The sequence below is a fragment of the Megascapheus bottae genome, chromosome 18, assembly GCF_031878675.1.
Source record: "Megascapheus bottae isolate mThoBot1 chromosome 18, mThoBot2.hap1, whole genome shotgun sequence".
In the NCBI taxonomy this organism is placed as follows: Eukaryota; Metazoa; Chordata; class Mammalia; order Rodentia; family Geomyidae; genus Megascapheus; species Megascapheus bottae.
This window is the reverse complement of record NC_143526.1, coordinates 48,254,743-48,276,083: the sequence shown is the minus strand read 5'-3', so window position 1 is coordinate 48,276,083 and position 21,341 is coordinate 48,254,743. Positions and strand designations below refer to the sequence as shown.

The 21,341-nt window shown below is 44.5% G+C and overlaps 1 protein-coding gene across 3 annotated transcripts in view; it reads right to left on the bottom strand.

Moving 5' to 3' along the window:
• The window catches only part of Prpf6 (pre-mRNA processing factor 6), a 52,882-nt gene that overhangs the window by 14,202 nt on the left and 17,339 nt on the right, over positions 1-21,341 (bottom strand). For all 3 annotated transcript variants that reach the window (XR_016538691.1, XM_090352671.1, XM_090352670.1), the window contains 7 exons: positions 20,767-20,943; positions 20,196-20,351; positions 12,843-12,937; positions 12,002-12,158; positions 10,894-11,056; positions 7,948-8,066; positions 3,353-3,571 (listed from right to left, as the gene is read on the bottom strand). Coding sequence is in view for 2 of the 3 variants with exons in the window: in XM_090352671.1 (XP_090208797.1) it covers positions 3,353-3,571; positions 7,948-8,066; positions 10,894-11,056; positions 12,002-12,158; positions 12,843-12,937; positions 20,196-20,351; positions 20,767-20,943 (1,086 nt within the window). In the remaining variant the exon portion in view is untranslated. The remainder of the gene's footprint in view (positions 1-3,352; positions 3,572-7,947; positions 8,067-10,893; positions 11,057-12,001; positions 12,159-12,842; positions 12,938-20,195; positions 20,352-20,766; positions 20,944-21,341) is intronic.

Genomic DNA, 21,341 nt, shown 5'->3' with positions numbered 1-21,341 from the left:
TAACAATAAAATTCTTCTCTTTAACTAATATAAGTAAATTTTTTTGGGGGGGGTGAGGGGTCAGACATGGGGCTTGAGCTCAGGGCCTGGGCACTGTCCACGAGCTCTTCAACTCAAGGGTAGCACTCTACCACTTTGAACCACAACACCACTTCTCGTTTTCTGGTGGCTAACTGGAGATACAAGTCTCTCCGACTTTCATTCCCAGGCTAGCTTTGAACTGTAATCCTTAGATATCAACCTCCTAAATAGCTAGGCTAGGCTTACAGGTGTGAGCCACTGGGGCTGGGCTAAAAAAAAAAAATTAAAGAAAAAGAATTCACCTTATAGTACTGGGAGTTTGGCCTAGTGGTAGAATACTTGCTTTTAGCATGCACAAAGACCTGGGTTCAATTCTTTGGAACCATATACATAGAAAAAAAAGCCAGAAGTGGTGCTATGGTGGTAGAACGTTAGCCTTGAGAAAACCCAAGGACAGTACTCAGGCCTCAGCCCAAGCCCAAGCCAAAAAAAAAAAAAAGAATTCACCTTATAATCCCATATGTACCAGGGTATTTTTGTAGCAAGCAGAAACATGAGCAAGAATTATCCTAATCTTTCCACTGGTAAGAGATTGAGGAAGTAGCGTTGTGGCTCAAGGTGGTAGAGTGCTAGTCTTGAGCTGAAGAGCTCAAGGACAGCACCCAGGCCCAGAAGTACAAGTCCCACAACGAGAGAGAGAGAGAGAGAGAGAGAGAGAGAGAGAGAGAGAGAGAGAGAGAGAGAGAGAGAGAGAGAGAGAGAGAGAGACAGAGAGAGAGACAGAGACAGAGAGACAGAGAGAGAGACAGAGACAGAGAGACAGAGACAGAGACAGAGAGACAGAGAGACAGACAGAGAGAGAGAAAGATTAGTCACAGATATATGTGCAGGATGGCAGGGAGATATACAAACAAGCACATAGGCATAGACAAATGACACAGGGACATAACCAAAAATGAAATAAGGAAGCAAGAAAGGACAGGAACCCTATCACCACTGAGGCCACTCAGAGCACTGTAAGTATCTCAGAACAGAATCAAACACTGAGAGATTTGAAGTCTCATAGTCACTTTTTGGGGGCCAGTCCTGGGCTTGAACTCAGGGCCTGAGCACTGTCCTTGGACTTTCTCAAGGCTAGCACTCTACCACTTGAGCCACAGCACCACTTCCAGCTTTTACCAATATGTGGCACCAAGGAATTGAACCCCGGTCTTTGTGCATGCTAGGCAAACACTCTACCACTAGGCCAAACTCGTGGCCCAGTCACATTAAAGCATAACAGAGAGAATAAGGCTGAGTCCAGACCCTCAGGGAATACAGCAAGAGTACTAGTATTTACTACACATGAACAGGAAGATTAAGCTGTGTTTGTTGCTGTGTGGTCAGCAAGGAAGCATCAGAAAATACTTCTGTGTACAGTAAATGCTGGTGACCTGAGACAAAAGCAGTCACCCCTTCTCTTTGTGATGACTGCCTTGCCATTGAATGGTAAAACTCAGAGACACATGAGGCTAAAGTGCCACCTAGCAGCAGGTGCACAGTGAAAGCATAATACACATTTGGGGTTTTCTGGTATTGAAACATTCCAAGTAATGGATAAACACATCAACGTCTAGAAAAAGGACTTAGAACTAAATTTAGAAGACTGTAATCCTAGCTCCTCAGGAGGCTGAGATCTGAGGATCAAGGTTCAAAGCCAGCCCAGGCACTAAAGTCCATGAGCCTCTCATCTCCCGTTAACCTCTAGAAAACCAGAAGCGGTGCTGTGGCTCAAGCGGTAGGGTGGTAGCCTTGAGCTGAAGAGGTCAGGGACAACGCCCCAAGCCCAGAGTTTAAGTCCCACAACCAACAACAACAACAAAAGAAACAAACAAACCAGAAATAGATTAATGCAACCTATACTAAGTTAGGAATAATCTATCAAAATTGACCCAAGGGGGGCTAGGAGTTTGGCCTGGTGATAGAGTGCTTGCCTAGCATGCACAAAGAGCTGGGTTCAATTTCTCGGCACCACATACATAGAAAAAAGCTGGAAGTGTTGCTGTGACTCAAGAGGGGAGCTCTAGCCTTGAGGAAAGTCCAAGGACAGTGCTCAGGCCCTGAGTTCAAGCCCCACAACTGGAAAAAAAAAAAAAGAGAGAGAGAAAGAAATGATAGAGAAATGATAGAGAAAGATATAAGGGAAATGACACATCAGAAGTTTGGAACAGGGCCAGGAATGTGGCCTAGGGGTAGAGTGCTTGACTAGTTTGCATAAAGATCAGGGTTCATTCCTTGGTACCACATACATAGAAAAGGCCAGAAATGGTGCTGTGACTCAAGTGGTAGAGCTGCGGCCTTGAGAAAGCCCAAGGACAGTGCTCGAACAACAACAACTTTGGAGCACACAGAGGAACAGAGAGTATCAGAAATAGCAACCATGTGGTTTGAAGGAAGAAAGAAACATGCAAGGAAAGCCAAGTGGCTCACACCTATAATCCTAACTATTCAGGAGCTAGCTGTAGCAGAAAAAGTCTTAAGAGATTCCATCTCCCACTAAACAGCAAAAGGCCAGACTAGAGGCATGGTTCAAATGGTAAAGTGCCAGATATGAGCAAGAAAGCCAAGCAAGAGCAAGAGACTCTAAATTTAAGCTTCAATATTGGGGGGGAAAAGAAAGTGACAGCAAGTAAACAACACCAGTGCGAATGTACCTGCTTCTTCTGCCTGACTAGGGATCCCCAATGTGATCTTATACCTCATATGAGAACTCAATATGCAGAAGCACATGCCGTGTGTGTGTGTGTGTGTGTGTGTGTGTGTGTGTGTGAGAGAGAGACATAGACACACACACACACAGAGCCAGAGAAAGGGGGAAGGAGGGAAGGAAGAAGAGAGAAAAAGGGACATGAAAGGGCACAGACAAAAGTCTCAAAATGTGGCTCTTATTGGCTTTAAATATAGCCCAGGCTCCTCTCAAACTCAAATTCTCCTGCCTCACTGATAAGCTATAAGCAAGTAGCATCATATACAATCCTTTTCTTTTTTGTTACTGACCATGGATCTTGATCTCAGGGCCGGGGCACTGTCCCTAAGCTTTTATGCTCAAAGCTAATACTCTACCACTTTGAGCTACAGCTCTACCTCCGATTTTCTGGGGATTAATTGGAGATAAAAGAGTCTTACCAACTTTCCTGCCCAAGCTGGCTACTAACTGCAATCCCAGATCTCAGCCTCTTGAGTAGCTAGGATTAGAGGCCTGAGCCACCAGCACCCACATCACCCTGAGCCCACATCACCTTGAGCCCACATCACCTTTGAAAGCTGACATGAGGACTTGGAAGCAGCCTACCTGGATCCACTGCTCACGATTAATCTCCACACCATTAGCCCGTAAGGACGTAATGGCTCGGTCAATGATCTTCTCCACCATCTGTGTATTCCCGTTGGCTTCCTCAAGTTTGGCAGCTGTGATCCAGATGTGCCGGTCTGTAGGAATGTTCTCACGAGCTTTATTTAAGACCTTGCGGGCATTTTCATAAGTCTCCAGCCTTGCCAGAGCAAGCCAGAGCTACACAAAGAGAACAGCAGAAAGATAAAGACAGGGCTGAACAGGGCTCCTCTAGGTCAGATGGCGGTCCACCTCACGGCATAATACCTCCACAAAGCCCCCCCTAAAGACTGTCAGAGCAGCAGGGGCGGGGGGGGGGCAATGGTAAAGTTCCTGCCTAGTAAGTACAAGACCTCTAGTTCAAACTCCAGTTTGAAAAACAAAATGAAACAGGCATGATGGCACATAACTGTTATTACAGCTACTTAGGGGGTGGAGATCAGGAGAACTGCAGTTTGAGATCTGCACAAGCAAAAAGTTAGCAACAATCCTTCTCAACAAACAAGTCAGGCATAGTGATATATGCCTATAATCCAAATCAAACAGAAAATACATGCAGTATTTCAGTTTGAGGCTGGCCCTGTGCAAAAAGCACGAGATCCTACCTGAAAATTAACTAAAACAAAAAGGCCTGGAGGCATGGATCAAATGGTAGAGCACCAATTTCACAAGCATGAGTTCTGAGTTCAAAGCTTAGTATTTCAAAAAAAATCAAAATACCAGTAATAAACAGGGAGAAAGTGAAGGAAGGGGTGGCACTGTCCAACAAGAAATGAATTTTTTTTTTTTTGGTCATGAGGTTTGAACGCTGGTCCTGGCACCATCCCTGAATTCTTCAGCTCAAGTAGCTCTCTACCACTTGAGTTACAGCGCTACTTCCATTTTATTTATTTTTTTTTCTGGCGGTTAACTGGAGATAAGCGTCTCACAGACTTTGGTGCCCAGGCTGGCTTTGAAACTCAATCCTCAGATCTCAGCCTCCCGAGCATCTAGGATTACAGCATGAGCCAAAAGCCTGGCAAGAAATATACCCTTTACCTGACTTATGATACCGTAATGCTTCTGTAATGACCTTTACAAAAAATTAATGATAATAAACTATTAAAATATTTTTTAAATGTGCAATATAAATAAAAATAATAAAAAATGTAATTTAAACAACATAGTCAGGAGGTGGTGGCTCATGCCTAAAACCCTGTCTACTCAGAGGCTAAGATCTGAGGATTGTGGTTCAAAGCCAACCCAGGAAAAGAAAGTCTGTGAGACGCTTCAAATTAACCAGCAGAAAACCAGAAGTGGTACTGAGGCTCAAAATGATAGAGTGGGGCTGGGAGTTTGGCCTAGTGGTTAAAGTGCTTGCCTAGCATGCATGAAGACCCGGGTTCGATTCCTTGGTACCACATACATAGAAAAAAGCCGGAAGTTGTGCTGAGGCTCAAGTGGTAGAGCTCTAGCCTTGAGAAAGTCCAAGGACATTGCTCAGGCCCTGAGCTCAAGCCCAGGACTGGCAAAAAAACAACAACAACAACAACAACAACAACAAAAAAAAAAAACGGTAGAGTGTTAGCCTTGACTAAGAGCTCAGGAACAGTGGCTAGGCCCTGAGTTCAAGCCCCACGACTGGGAGGCAGGAAAAAAGTACACCATACCATATTTACCAGCCATCCTAAGATGTCAGCTTCCTGAGAAGGTAGGTTTTCAGGGAGCCACTGGTACCCGACTCTACTTATTTTTATGTAAATAAAGTAAGGGTGCTTATTAAAGATTTCACAAGACAACACGGAGGTGGCTCACGCCTGTAATCCTAGCTATTCAGGAGGCTGAGATCTGAGGATCAAGGTTCAAAGCCAGCCCGGGCGCAAAAGAAACTGAGACTCTTATCTCCAATTAACCTCTAGAAAATGGGAAGTGGGGCTTGGCTCCAGGGTAGGGAGATAGCCTTGAGCTGAAAAGCTCAGGGACAGTGCCCATGACCCACAAAAAAAAAAAAAAAAAAAAAAAAAAAAAAAAAAGAAAGAAAAGACTGCTCAGAGACAGCACCCAAGCCCAGAGTTCAAGCCCCACAACTGACAAAAGTGTACAATGCAGTTTTCTGTTGTGATCAGTGATGAGCAAATAGTTATTTATGCACGTCTATCTTGTGTTGCATGCCTACCACCTGTTCTGCACTTTCTCAATAGCATGACTAACTGATGCCACCTACTACCTTGCCTAGTAGATGCCATATCATCCTGGAGTTCACGTTCACTTTCTAATGCCAGGAACTAGACTGGGTAAGCAGACGCCTCCACATACACCACTCCCAGACACTGAACTAGATTCTGGCCTTCCTTAATGGGGATGGACTTGAGCCTATAGACTTAATGGCCAGAGGTTCTATATGTTCAGGCTTTCTTTGCTCTCCCTTCTTGCCCATGCTTGCATGTTCTCCATGCTTGCCCTTCTCTCTACCAATCCTGCTTAACTTCCCCTAGTCTCCTGGCACAGGGGCAGCTTGTCCCTGCCATATCACCTAAGAGCCTGGAGCCTCTTCCTAAACCTGAAGTGCCTAATCCCCTGTTCAACACTGAAGACGCTGCTCCTCCTCCCCAAGCTGAACCTTTCCTGCCTTCATCTCCTTTTTCCTCACCTCCGGAAGCCCACACCCAATCCTGCACTGGTGGCTCACAGCCTCCAGCAGCCCCCTTATTTCCTCTGCGAGAGGTGGCAGGGGCAGATGGAGTTTTTCGTGCACAGGCCTTCTTTTCAATGACCCATCTTTCCCAGATCAAGAAGCAACTGGGATCTTACTACCAAGACCCTAATAATTATACCAAAGAGTTTAAATACCTTGTTCAGACCTATGACCTCATTTAGCATGACTTGTATACAGTCCTGTCCTCTACCCTTACCTCTGAGGAAAAGGAAAGGGTTTGGGTTGCAGCCCAGGCACATGCTGACGAAGCCCACTGCCTAGACAATACTTTCCCAGTAGAGGCAATGGCTGTGCCCAGGGAAGAACTCAAATGGGATTACCAAAATAACGCTCCTGGAAGGGTTAGCAGAAATAGGATGGTAACCTGCCTGGTAGCTGGCCTCCAGAAGGCAGCCCACCATGCAGTCAACTATGATAAACTAAAGGAGGTTACCCAGAGACCCACTGAAAACCCAGCCAAATTTCTTGATTGCCTTACACTGGCACTCCAACGTTACACTAAGCTGGGCCTGGAGTCAAAGGAAGGTACAGTGGTCCTAAATACCCATTTTATCTCCCAATCAGCTCTTAATATTTAAAAAAAAAAAAAGGTTGAAAAAGGCTGAGGATGGCCCTCAACCCCCCCAAGGAGATCTGGTGAGCATGGCATTTAAGGTTTTTAACAACCGGGAGGAACAGAAAAAAGCTGATAAGGTTGCCCGTAATAGGAAAAATTGCCAGCTCCTGGCTGCTGCCCTTTGGGCTTCTCAAAGAAGAAGCGCCCAACGCCCACCACCCAGACCATGCTTTAAGTGTGGCAAGGAAGGCCACTGGGCAAGAGCTTGCCCTAATCTACAACTACCATCTGGACCCTGCCAAAATGTTGACAGCCACACATGGGGAGGAGCCCAACTTATCCGAGATACTCAGCTTGGCAACAGAAGTGTGATGCTGCCCAGGGCCGCTGGATCCCACAAGCATCACAATGGAGGAGCCCAGGGCATGTCTCCAGGTTGCAGGCAAGCTACTTGTATCCTTTCTTTTGGATATGGGAGCCGGTTATTCGTTGTTACCTGAGAATTCCAACCTGTCTTTTCCCTCCCTCAGTGGTGGGTGTAGATGGCCTTCTTACTTGCTCTGCAACTACCCATGTAGAATGACTTTCCTTTTTTACATTCCTTTCTATTCTTATCCTGCTCAGCCCCTTAAAGCCCTTTTCCTTCTCCCTCAATTTTGCCTGAGGATCAAGTCTTTCTCAAGACCCTTCATCTGTCTGGTTTACATCCTCAGTGGACAGGCCCTCATCAGGTCCTGCTGACCAGCTTCCACTGCCGTTTAGCTCAATGGACAGCCCAGTCACAGTGATTTCTTTTGTCAAGAATGAAAAAGGCTCCTACTCTTGCTCCTTCTATGACTCCAAGGTGTCTCCCATCCCTGAAGAAGATTGCACCCCTGCCTCTTAAGACTTCTTTCCTTCCACCCTCAATGTCAACGCCCTTTGTTAGCAGGAAGTAGCCAGAAAGAGTCAGCGCCCATTTACAACTATCAGAAGGAGAGAATGTTAGCTCTGCCTGGAAGAAATGACTTCTTCCCTTGGCTCTCTCCCCCTGCACCCTGTAAATACCCGCCCAGCACCTGTAACCCTGGCAACTGGCATGCCTGGGGGCAGTGGGAGATCCTCCAGTCTGAGGCATTTCCCTATCCTCTGAGATCACATTCACTTCTGCTGTGGCTACACCCCTCCCCCTATATAATCTCTGACTTCCCGCCATAAACTCTCTTGCTTGCCATCTTGGGCAGCAGGAGTCTGCTCTTTCCTCACGCAATTAACCCTGTTCTCCTGAACTTCGTGGAGTTTCCTTTCGATAGACCTTACACTTACCTCTACGCTAGTAGGACAGCACTCCACAGCTCTGCTGAGCATGATTCTAGCATCTTCAGGTTCTTCTAGTTCAACAGCTGCTTTCCACAAGCGAACTGAGTTTGGAACATGCTCAAGGGCTGCAAAAGGTCAAACAAGAACCCAGATCACAGGAAATGGAAATAAAAACAGGAGGCTAGCCAGGCACTGGCAGTTTACCCCTATAATTCTCGCAAGGTGAGAATCAGGGGCTGGGAATTTGGCCTAGTGGTAGAGCACTTGCCTAGCATGCATGAAGACCAGGGTTTGATTCTTCAGTACCACACACATAGAAAAAGCTAGAAGTGATGCTATGGCTCAAGTGGTAGAGCTCTGGCCTTGAGAAAAGCCCAAGGACAGTGCCCTGAGTTCAAGGCCCAAATCTAGCAAAAAAAAAAAAAAAGAAAGAAAGAAGGAAAGGACTCACCCACAAGGTCAGCATGAGATGACCCACTATTCAGAATGCCAAGAAACTTAATCTTATGAATTATTTACTTCCAGAATTCTCTATCCAATATTTTCAAGCTGCAGTTAACAATGGGTAACTAAAACCTGGTAAAGTGAGATCATAGCAGAGGAAGGACTACTGTAATCATTGCAATGTAGAGCTTGGGGTTCAGTTGAATAGTAAAAGTGCTTGACTAGCATATATAAATGGCCCTGGATTTAATCCTCAGCAACACACGCACACACACACACTGAAATGTACTCAAATCCATGAAGTAGTCATATTCAGAAAGAAAGAAGATCACAAGCCAGATGCAAATAGCATAACACTGCAGTACTAAGTAGTCAAAAAGCTTAAGTAAGAGTATCACCTGAACTCTACAGAGTGGAAACTGCAAAATACAGTCAGATCCACCTCTTAAAAAAAGATTAAAGCCAGGGGCTGGGAGTTTGGCCTAGTGGTTAAAGTGCGTGCCTAGCATGCATGAATACCCGGGTTCGATTCCTCGGTATCACATACATAGAAAAAAGCCGGAAGTGGTGCTGAGGCTCAGGTGGTAGAGCTCTAGCCTTGAGAAAGTCCAAGGACAGTGCTCAGGCCCTGAGCTCAAGCCCAGGACTGGCAAAAAAAAAAAAAAAAAAAAAAAGATTAAAGCCAGCCAGGCATGGTGGCTCTCACATGTAATCCTAACTACTCAGGAGGCTGAGATCTGAGGATCAAGGTTCAAAGCTAGCCCAGCAACAAAAGGACCTGAGACTCATCTCCAATTAACCTCTACAAAAGGGGAAGAGAGGGTTGGCTCAAGGGTAGGGTGGTAGCCTTGAGTTGAAGAGCTCAAAGACAACACCCAGGCCCAGGGATAGAGTGGTAGCCTTGAGCTAAACAGCTGAGGTAGAGCACCCATGCCTCATGACCGCCCCCCCCCCAAAAAAAAGATTAAAGCCAGTTGCTGATGGCTCAGGCCTGTAATCCTAGCTACTCAGGAGGCTGAGATCTGAGAATCAAGGTTCATAGCCGGCCTAGGCACAAAAAGTCTGTAAGACTCTTATCTCCAATTAACCACCAGAAAACTGGAAGTGGTGCTATGGCTCAAAGTGGAGCATTAGCCTTGAGCTGAAGAATTCAAGGACAGTGCCTAGGCCCAGAGTTCAAGCCCCATGATGGAGCAAAAAAAAAAAAAGAGTGCTCCTTGTATAAATTCAATAGAAAGCATCAATACACAAACTGCTCATGAAAGTTCTGACCTAGGGTGTGCAGGCAGCAGATTTCAATTTTCAGGGCTGAGGAGACAATCTAGTCAGTGAAGGAAGGGGTTCTGTCATCATGTACTCTAATGGGACCACCAGTCAGCTCAGGCTTACACCAAGGAGCACATGGCCTTACACACAGTGCAAAGGGCTTAGCTGAGCACATACTTCCTACAAATTTGTTTTATTTTATTTTTTTATTTATTTATTTTGGTGCTAGCTCAGGGCCTGAGCACTGTCCTTGGACTTTCTCAAGGCTAGAGCTCTACCACTTGAGCCACAGCACCATTTCTGGCTTTTTTTTCTATGTATGTGGTACCGAGGAATTGAATCCCGGTTTTTGTGCATGCTAGGCAAGGACTCTACCACTAGGCCAAACTCCCGGCCCCCCAACAAACATCTTATTCAGCCTCCAGGGTACCAGAAGCAAGTTGAGAGTTCATGTTATTCTCATCTTGAGGAAATCTTGGATGACAGTGACTGGCCCACATCACACAAACCGGAGAGAAAGAAGCACAGTCTTCAATCAGAGTGAGACACTCTTACAGAGGATCTAAGAACAGAGTCAAGCTAGTCTAGGAAAAAGCCCAGAAAACCTCCTCCTCCTCTAACTTTCTTAACAAAAGCCCAAGTCAAGGAAAGTGTCTCTTAAGAGCAGCGAATCAGGAGTGAAAAAAACATATCATGGGCTGGAAATGTGGCCTAGTGGTAGAGTCCTTGCCCACTATGCATGAAGCCCTGGGTTTCATTCCTTAGAATCACATAAACAGAAAAAGCCAGATGTGATGTTATGGCTCAAGTGGTAGTATGCTAGCCTTGAGCAGAAGAAGCTCAGGGATAGTGCCCGGACCCTGAGTTCAAGCCCCAGGACTGGAAGAAAAAAGAAAAAAAGAAAATGCATCAGTGGCTCAGACCTATAATCCTAGCTACTCAGGAGGATTGCAGCTTGAAGCCAACCTGGGCAGAAAAGTCTGAGACTCTTACCTCCAAATTAACTAATCAAAAACAGTGGAACCAGGTTGTGGCTCAAGTGTAATAACATTAACATTGGGTAAAAAAAAAGCTAGGGACAGAACCCTAGCCCTGAGTTCAAATCCCAAGACCAGCACACACATGCATGTACACATACACACACATGCACGTGTGCGTGGGTGCGTGCACAAAACACAGCCATTAAGGCACTAGTCCCTGGGTACAACTGCTTGTTAATGGATACCTTCAAAGGAGGCTCACCTTTTCGAAGAACCCGCTTCTTTGCTCGAATATCTGTTTCCAGCTCTGCTGCTCTGATGTAAATCCTAACAGATTGAGGGAGATGGCGGACAGCTTGGGCCACCACAGCCTTGGCTGTGTCCCCGGGTTGCAACCTGGCTGCTTCTAGCCAGACATCTTCACTCTAAGACAACATAAAAGAGCAGTAAGGACATGTGCAGACTGTGAGTTACAATGAACCAGTTGGTACCTCTAGAATTGCCAAATTCTATGAAAGTCAAATATCTTGGACATAAATATACCGATACCAGAGCTTGCTTTGTAAAACCAAGGCTCAGAAATGTGGCTACTGTGTTCAAATGAAGGAAATATAAAACACTTTAGTAAGAATACAATCTCCTACAAGACAAGCCTACGGACAAAGCGGGCCTTATGTCTAACTGTGAAGCTCTGATTTGTACCTGACATTCTCCAGTAGTTCTCCACAGGCTTCTTTCCACTAGCAGGACTACTTGGTCTACACAGTAAATACAAGGACACTTAAGAGGGTGTCATAGTATTTTTTTTTTTTTTTTTTTGGTGCCAGTCCTGGGCCTGAGCTCAGGGCCTGAGCACTGTCCTTGGACTTTCTCAAGGCTAGAGCTCTACCACCTGAGCCTCAGCACCACTTCTGGCTTTTTTCTATGTATGTGGTACCAAGGAATTGAACCCAGGTCTTCGTGCATGCTAGGCAAGCACTCTACCACTAGGCCAAACTCCTGGCCCGTATTTTTTTAAGTTTGTGTAAACATCCCACCCCCCCAAAGCAAAAACACTAGAATATTCTCCTGAGTTAGAACTCATTTGTATTTATTTATTTTTAATACTACATGGGATGATGATCTGACTAATCTTTAGAGTTAAGGCTACTCTGCCATTAAAAGTAATGGTATGTCGGTCTTTGTTCCATGTGTAAATAAGAAGAAAATGCTTTTCCACTAGTAACATCCCCGCTTTGGCTTGTCTTAGCATCTGCAATTAAAATACTAAGGGCAAACAGGCTTGCTTCCGTTTACTCCCACAGGTATCAGCCTGACCAACTGGAGACTGACCATGGTGCAGCTGTCAAGGAAATGCCCTAAAGCTTCACCTTGGGGCACATCTCTGTTCCTTTCATAATAAGGTTCCGAGCCACTTGCAGCTTCCCAGTTACTTCTTCCAGGCGGGCTGAAGCAATCCAAGCTGGAGGATGATGAGGATTTGTCTCCCGAACAGATTTGAGGAGCAGGCGTGCCTTCTTGATGTCACTACAAGAGAAAGCATACACAGAGTTAGACCACCCTGTAACAGATGTGCTGAGATCCAGAGAGAAGGCATCCCCTTCAGACATGATGTTGACCTGTCAATAAAGACCTAACAAGAGACAGGAGCCAACACATAACTCTGGTCAGCTGGACTTTTAAGCCTATTAGATATCCTGCAAACAAATCCTGAGCCCTGAAAGTCTACAATAAACACCTGGGACAATAAACAAGCTGCTTTCTAGCTCAGCACAGGTACCTTGACTATTACTTGTAAAACTTTTTTTTTTTTTTAAATGCCAGTGCTTGGGCTTGAACTCAGGTCCTTGTGCTTTTCATTCACAGCTGACACTCTACCACTTAAGCCACACTCTTGGTTCCAGTTCTGTGTTGGTTAACTGGAGATAGTTTCTCAAACCTGTCTGCTCAGGCTGGCTTCCAACCCTGATCCTCAGATCTGAGCCTCTACATTACTAGGCTTATTGTCACCAGTACTCAGCTTTGCAGAACACTTAACACATAGCGTAAATGGATGCTGATAAACTAGAAATGAAACTACACTTATTAAAACAGCATAGTTAACACATTTACACTTATTAAAATATCATACTTTGACTGCATATTTTCCAAATAAAATCTAAAACATTCTAGGGTTCTCATCCCAACCCAAGAGTTCTGCAAAACACTCACTTGATGTCCCCTCCATGGGTGGGGATCATAGAGTTTAGATCCGTCAGATAGCCTTTGGGGTCCACGACAGTCTGCCCACTCACCGAGTCAGACACCTATGAGATAGGCTAGGCTGAGAATCAGCTGGATATGACAAAAACAAAACTAAGACAGGTTCCCTAGAACCCTTCTTCCCTTCCCACAACTCTGGCCAACAGTGAGTGGATAGTCAGGAGGAAAGGATAAACAAAATTCTTCTATATGGAAAAAAAATAATAATAAAATTCCTCCCTAAAGGCAGGGGTGGAGGAGGTATTAGAACTGTAGGTAGACGGAGCAGAATCTACCTGGGTTCAATCCACAGCACCACAAAAATAAAATTTAAAAGAAAAATCAAGCTGGGAATGTGGCTTAGTGCCTAGCATGCTTGAAGCCCTGGGTTTGATTCCTGAGTAGTACTACATAAACAGAAAAGGCCAGAAGTGGCACTGTGGCTCAAGTGGTAGAGCACTAGCACAAAGAGGCTCAGGGACAGGGCCCAGGCTCTGATTTCAAGCCCCAGGACCAGCAAAAAGAAAAGGAAAAAAAAAAAAAACAAAAAAAAAAAACAACCATAAGAATCCCAGGAGGGGCACCGGGAGTTTGGCCTAGTGGTTAAAGTGCTTGCCTAGCATGCATGAAGACCCGGGTTCGATTCCTCGGTACCACATATAGAAAAAAGCCAGAAGTGGTGCTGAGGCTCAAGTGGTAGAGCTCTAGCCTTGAGAAAGTCCAAGGACAGTGCTCAGGCCCTGAGCTCAAGCCCAGGACTGGCAAAAAAAAAAAAAAAAAAAAAAAAGAATCCCAGGAGGAAAAAACTAAGTTGACATAAAAAAGGTCTTTACAAAAATGAGTGAAACCGGAAGTCATAAAGCAAAAGGTAAGTAATTTCAACTGTGTTTTAAAACTATCATCTAGCAGTTCTTAAACTATTCTACTTGTAAGTTATTTTTTCTTTTGTTTGTCCTGGAGCTTGAACTCTGGACCTGGGTTCTATACCCGAGCTTCATTTTGGCTAGGGCTAATGTTCTACCCACCTGAGCCACAGCAGCCACTTCTGGATTTTTTTGAGTAGTTTACTGGAGATAAGAGTCTCAGGGGGCCTGGAGTTTGGCCTAGTGGTTAAAGTGCTTACCTAGCATGCACGAAGACCCGGGTTCGATTCCTCCGTACCACATACATACAAAAAAAAAAAAAGCCTGAAGTGGTGCTGAGGCTCAAGTGGTAGAGCTCTAGCCTTGAGAAAGTCCAAGGATAGTGCTCAGGCCCTGAGCTCAAGCCCAGGACTGGCAAAAAAAAAAAAAAAAAAAAAAAGAGTCTCAGGGAGTTTCCTACCTGGTCAGGCTTTGAACCACTACCATCAGATCTCAGCCTCCTCAAGTAGCTAGAATTATAGGCATAAGCTACCCCACCTGGCTAAGTTTTTAAACTACCATGATAAATGACAAAACAAAAAAAATTTTAAGGGGAATGAAGAAAGTCAAGTGCAAGCACAAGGCCCTGAGCTTTAGCCCTGGTTTGTGTGAGCACACACATGAAGAGACTGGAGATATAACTCAGTAATGGAGTGCTTGTCCAGTATATGTGAGGTTCCAGGTTCAATCCCAAGCACAACAAAATAAAATGTGTGAGGGAAAAGACCTGAATAAATATTCTATTTAAAAAAAAAAAAGATATATGGGGCTAGGAGAATGTGGCTTAGTGGTAGAGGGATTGCCTAGCATGTATAAAGCCCTGGGTTTAATTCCTTGGTTCACATACTAAGAAAAAGCTGAATGTGGCGCTGTGGATCAAGTGGCAGAATGCTAGTCTTGAGCAAAAAGTGTCCAGGGACAGTGCCCAGGTCCTGAGTTCAAGCCCTAGGACTGGCAAAAAAAAAAAAAAAATATATATATATATATATATAAATATGTACATGTGCGCGCGCACGCACACGCACAACACACACACACACACACACTGAATTACGCTGAATGCTAATAACTCAACATCCATAATCCTACCTACTCAAGAGGCTGAGGTATGAGGACTGATATTTGACGTCAGCCAGGGCAAAAAAATCTGAGACTCTTATCTCTAACAAACTAAAAAGTTGGGAGTGGAGCAAAAAAAAGAAAAAAGCACAGGGACAATGATGATTAGTTCAAGCACCAGCACTGCTGCCACCAAAAAAAAAAAAAAAGAAAAAAGAAAAAGAAAAGAGAAGACAAAAGAAAGAAATGTAAAATGGAGTTGGACATAGTAGCCTCTATCTATAATCTTAGCACTTGGGAGGATGAGGTAGAAAGCTTATGAGTTCAAGGTCAGGTTGGTCTATAAAGTGAAATCCTGTAAAGGAGAGGGGAAGAGAAAGGGAGACCCTTGGCTAGGGTTATAGCTCAATGGAAAAGTGCTTGTCTAGAAATGAAAACTGATGCAGCTTCTGTGGAAAATAGTAAACATAAATCCCATGAATTCCAGCAATCCAACTTCTGGATAAGTAGAGATCACAGAGAACCCAGAACTACCAAGTTCTGTGCTAAACAATGACATGGACATTGGAGAAGAGAAATCCACACTCGTCTACCAAAGCAGTACACATCTATATTCTCAGCTACTCTTTTTTTGGTCTAAGATGGGGACTTGAACTCGATATCTCAACCCCTGTAATCTCTCTTGAAGTAGAGGTAGGAATATCTCAGGCTGAGGCTGGTCCTCAGTAAAAGACAAAAGCTTATTCTAAAACAAAAGAGGGCTGGGAGGGTTATCTGTCTGGGAAGCTCAACAGAGTTCAAATGACAGTATTACCACCACAAAAAATAAAATTCTGATCCAAAACTTCTATCTCAAAGCTATTGCACACAAATGCTAACTCACAAGGGACATAAAGCCTGAAAATTCATCAAAATACAGCTTGTAAGCGTGAAAAAAAAAGGGACCACCATAGTCAAGATGTCAGGTGTGACAGAACATGCCTGTTGAATCCCAACACTTAAGGCAAGATGACTTAAGAATCTGAAGCCAGCCTGCACTACATTTGGAGACCCTATCTCAAAAACACAAGTGTTAGGAAGGCAGCTAGCATTAGAGAGTTTGTCTAGCATATACAAGACTACAAGACTCCTATGGGTATTGTCAACAACACCACATATACATGTATAGGTACGTACGTACGTACACACACACACACGCACACACACGCACACGCACACAAAGGTAGACTCACACCTGTAACTCTAGCTACTTAGGATCATGGTTCCAAGCCAGCCCAGGCAGAAAAGTTCCCATAGGAATCTTGTCTCCAACAAATTCAAAGAAAAAAAGGCAGAAGTGGTGCTATAGATCAAGTGAAAGATCATTAGCCTTGAGCACAAAGAGGCTCACAGTGCGCAGATCCTGAGTTCAGGCCCAGGACCAGCAAAATAAACACAGGCAAACAACAACAACAACAACGTCCATGGGCTAGGAATGTGGCTTAGTGGTAGAGTAGCATGCAAGAAGCCTGGTTTCATGCCTCAGTATCACATAAACAGAAAAAGCCAGAAGTGGCACTGTGGCTTAAGTGGTACAGTATTAATCTTCAGCACAGAGAGGCTTGAAAGGTTCAGGGACAGAAGCTAGGCCTGAGGTCAAGCCTTATGACTGGGGGGGGAGAGGGGGGGAAGAGACTTTCAATTTGTAAGTGAACAGGTGATTTACTTTTTTTTTTTTTTGCCAGCCCTGTCCTTGGACTTTGTCAAGGCTAGCACTCTACCACTTGAGCCTCAGCACCACTTCCAGCTTTTTTCTATGCATATGGTACCAAGGAATTGAACCCGCGTCTTTGTGCATGCTAGGCAAGCACTCTATCACTTGGCCAAACACCCGGCCCTGTCATTTATTTTTATTATAAAATATTTTGGGCTGGCCGCAGTGGCTCACACCTGTAATCCTAGCTACTCAGGAGGCCAAGATCTAAAGATCGTGGTTCAAAGCCAGCCCAAAGTTTGTGAGACTCTTATCTCCAATTAATCACCAGAAAACAGGAGGCTACATATAGGGGTAGGGCAGGAGCCTTGAGCCGAAGAGCTCAGGGATAACGCCCAGACCAAGAGTTCAAGTCCCACGACTGGAGGGGAAAAAAAAAAAAATTGGAGCCAGGACAAGATTTTGAACTCAGACAATGACAGATGCTGGCGGGGTTATAGAGAAAAAGGAACCCTACTGCACTGCTGGTGGGACTGTAAGCTAGTTCAGCCACTCTGGAAAGCAGTATGGAGGTTTCTTAAAGAACTGAAAATTGACCTTCCCTACGATCCCACCATACCACTCTTGGGCATCTATCCTGAACATTAACCCAGGATATGATAAGGACACCTGTTCAGCTTTTTTCTTTTTTTTTTGCCAGTCCTGGGCTTGAGCTCAGGGCCTGAGCACTGTCCTTGGACTTTCTCAAGTCTAGAGCTCTACCACTTGACCCTTAGCACCACTTCTGGCTTTTTTCTATGTATGTGGTACCGAGGAATCGAACCCGGGTCTTCATGCATGCTAGGCAAGCACTTCAACCACTAGGCCAAACTCCCGGCTTCCTGTTCAGCTATTTTCATCTCTGCGCTATTCACAATAGCCAGGCGATGGAAACAATCCAGATGCCCTACTGCAGATGAATGGATACAGAAAATGTGATACACACACACAAACACACACACACAAACACACACGCACACAATGGAATTCTACATAGCCAACAGACATAATAAAATAATGGCATTTGTAGGGAAGTGGATGAATCTAGAGCAAATCATGTTGAGTGAGACAAGTCAAGACCAAAGTAACAAAAGGCGCATGGTATCCTTAGTATGTGGCTATTAGATCCAAACAGTACAAGAGCGATGACTCAATATTTGCCTACCCAATGGTACGGACAAGGTACTGGAAATATAAACACAACTATATAGACATAAAAATCTATGACTCTATAGATTTATTACATTCATAGATTAATATGTATCTATAACATACAAACCCTCAGCCTAATTTTAATTATGTTCTAAAATCTAAGTGCCAGTGACTGTATATAGAGATTTCCTTCTTGAATACTTGTTTGTTAAATATGCCATTTGAAATATGATGTAAAAATCAATGTTAATAAATTCTTTAATAAAAAAAAAAATTGGAGCCAGGAGTGTGGTCTAGTGGCAGAGTGCTTGCCTAACATGCATGAAGCCCTAGGAATGATTCCTTGGTACACATCCAAAAAACCAGAAGTGGTACTGTGGCTGAACTAGTAGGGGACTAGCCTTGAGAAACCTCAAGGACAGTGCCCTGGCCGTGAGTTCAAGCTCCAGAGCTGGAAAAATGTATTTATTTTACTAAATTATAAAGTTCCTTCCAATGAACCACAAAAAAAAATAGAAGTAGAGCTGTAAGCTGAAGTAACAGTGTTAGGCTTGGGCAAAAGAGCTCACGGTTAGTGCCCAGGCCCCAAGTTCAAGCCTCAGAATCAGCACACACACCAAAAAATGTATAGTGAAAGATCAAATGAATTTTATAACTTTCTACTGCAAAATGAGGAAACAAGGCAACAGTGCCTGCCTCATGCCTATAACCCTAGCTATTCAGGAGGTTAAGATCTAAAGATCATGGTTCAAAGATAGCCCAGGGAGAAAAATCTATGAGACCCTAACCTCCAATTCACCAGCAATAAAAGTCAGAAGTGTAGCTGTGGCTCAAGTGGTAGAGTGCTAACCTTGAGCAGAAAAGCTATGCGACAGTACCCAGGCTGAGTTTACTTTTACATTCAGGGGAAACAATGCTAAGCTGCATCATTAAAGGACATTCTCCTAAGATGTCACCTTAGACCTTCAAATGACAACCATATTACACAGGACTGGCCTTCTGCATATAGCACTGAGTACACTGCACTTGAGAGCCCTGGGTGTGAACCTAGGTACTCACCTGCACAGAGAATCTCAATCTCTCTCTCTTTTCTTTTTTTTGCCAGTCTTGGGCTTGAGCTCAGTGCCTGAGTGCTGTCCTTGGACTTTCTCAATGGTAGAGCTCTACCACTTGAGCCTCAGCACCACTTCTGGCTGTTTTCTATGTATGTGGTACCGAGGAATCGAACCTGGGTCTTCGTGGATGCTAGGCAAGCACTCTACCACTAGGCCAAACTCCCGGTCCTTCAATATCTCTTTATACCAGGACAGGTTGTCTTTTCTTGACAAAGCACTTAACAAAAGATGAATTTGCCAGGAGCTAGTGGCTCATATCTGTAATCCTACATACTCAGGAGGCTGAGATCTAAGGATTGTGATTCAAAGCCAGCCACGGAAGAAAAGTCCCTGTGAGACTTGTCTCCAGTCAACGGCTGAGCAACCAGAAGTGAGGCTGTGGCTCAAGTGATGGAGCACTAGCCTTGAGCTGAAAAGCTCAGGGATAGCACTAAGGCACAGAGTTCAAGCCCTACGACCAACAAGAAAACAATAAAAAAAAACACCTAATGAAGGTTAGGAGGTAGTGTAATTGTAGAATCTTGCGTAGAGTACACAAGGCACTGGGTGTAATTTTCCAACATTGCAAAAAGAAACTAAAAATGAACAAATTCAAAAGAGAAATGAGAAAATTCATCTTTTTTTTGAGGGGGGGAGGGAGGGAACTGGTCTTAGGGTTTGAACTCTGGGCTTGGGGGCTGTCCCTGAGCCGCTTCGGGGACAGTTTCTGGGTGGTTAATTGGAGATTAAGAGTCTCATAGACACTCCTGCCTGGGCTGGATTTGAACCTTGATCCTGAGATCTTAGCCTCCTGAGTAGGTAGGATTACAGGCAAGAGCCACCAGAACCTACCTTTCATTAGGTTTTTAAAAACAACTATAGGGGCCAGGAGTTTGGCCGAGTGGTAGAGTGCTTGCCCAGCATGCATGAAGACCCAGGTTCAATTCCTTGGTACCACACGCAAAGGAAAAAGCCAGAAGTGTTGCTATGGCTCAAGTGGTGGAACTCTAGCCTTGAGAAAGCCCAGGACAATGCTTAGGCCCTGAGTATAAGTCCCAAAACTGGAAAAAAAAAAAAAAAAAACCTTATAGTAGTTTTATCTGACAATAAAATTTTTTAAATACCACTTGTAAGAAAATGCATGACAGGACCAGGAGTTTGGCCCAATGGTAGAGTGCTTGCCTTGCATGCACAAAGACCAGGGTTTGATTCCTTGATACCATATACATAGAAAAAAAATGAAAAAAAAAAAAAAGCTGGAAGTGGTGCTGTGGCTTAAGGGTAGAGCTCTAACCTTGAGAAAAAGTCCAAGGACAGTGTTCAGGCCCAGTTCAAGCCCCACAACTGGCAAAAAAAAAAAAAAAAATACATGACAAATCCTCACCTGGCTCAGTCTCATGTCCATCAGAGTATTTCTGGCTTGGCCAATCTTCCTCATGTCCAGCTCCCCTGTACCAGGCGTCATCAATCCAGGTGTCATGCCACCTGGGTATGGGGTGTTCAGGCCACCTGGGTATGGAGTGTTAAGACCTCCAAATTGCTAGAGAAAAGACAGAATACTGAGTTGCATAGTCATGCTGAAGAACTTTTTGCCTCCTCACTAGTTTACAGTTTTAAGAATTTACTAGATTACAGCCCATGCCTGTAATCCAAGTTACTTGGGAGGTGGAGATTGCAAGGATTATATAGTTTGAGTTCAACCCAGGCAAACAGTTAGCAAGGTCCCAACATGCCAGGCAGAAAAACACCTGCCTAACAAGGATAGGGTCCTGAGCTCAATTCTAGGACCACCAAAAAGAAAATAAAATTTACTTGCTCTGAAAGGTCCCACTGTGGCCTGATAGGCACAGCTATGGAGACTGAACTATAGAAGCACTAATATCCTCTACAGTTCCCAGCAGGCATTTTCCAACTACACTGAAGAAGCCCCATCCACCTCCTATCCAGATGCTTACAGTTTGTCGAGGATCCACAGAAGTGTGGTTCTCTCCAGTCTGTAAATGTTTGGCAAAGAAACTATCGGGAACAGGGGTCAGCTTCTCATAGCGTGGATTCCTTTGGCGTTTGTTTCTGGCGTCACCAACCTCTGGGATGCTCAGCCACTCTTCTTCTGTGACTTCTGCCAACTTCCTCTGGAAACACATAGCCCCAAAACATTAATTGCCTTCAGGATTTCACAGATCAATAAAGATTATGGTCACTTCCGGACTACAGTCTCTCCTGTCTTAAAAAGAACTAAAGCAGGGTTGCAAGCATAACCTAGTGGTAGAGTGCTCCCCTAGCATGCATGAAGCCCTGGGTTCAATTCCTGGGTATCACATACACACAGAAAAAGCTGGAAGTGGTGCTATGGCTCAAGTGGCAGAGCGCTAGCCTTGAGCAAAATGTGTCCAAGGACAGTACCCAGGCCCTAAGTTCAAGCCCCAGGACTGGCAAAACAAAGAACTAAAGTAGGGATAGGGGTATAGCTCAAGCAGCAAAAGGCCTAATTAGCAAGCTTAAGATCTTGAGTTCAAACCCCAGTACCACC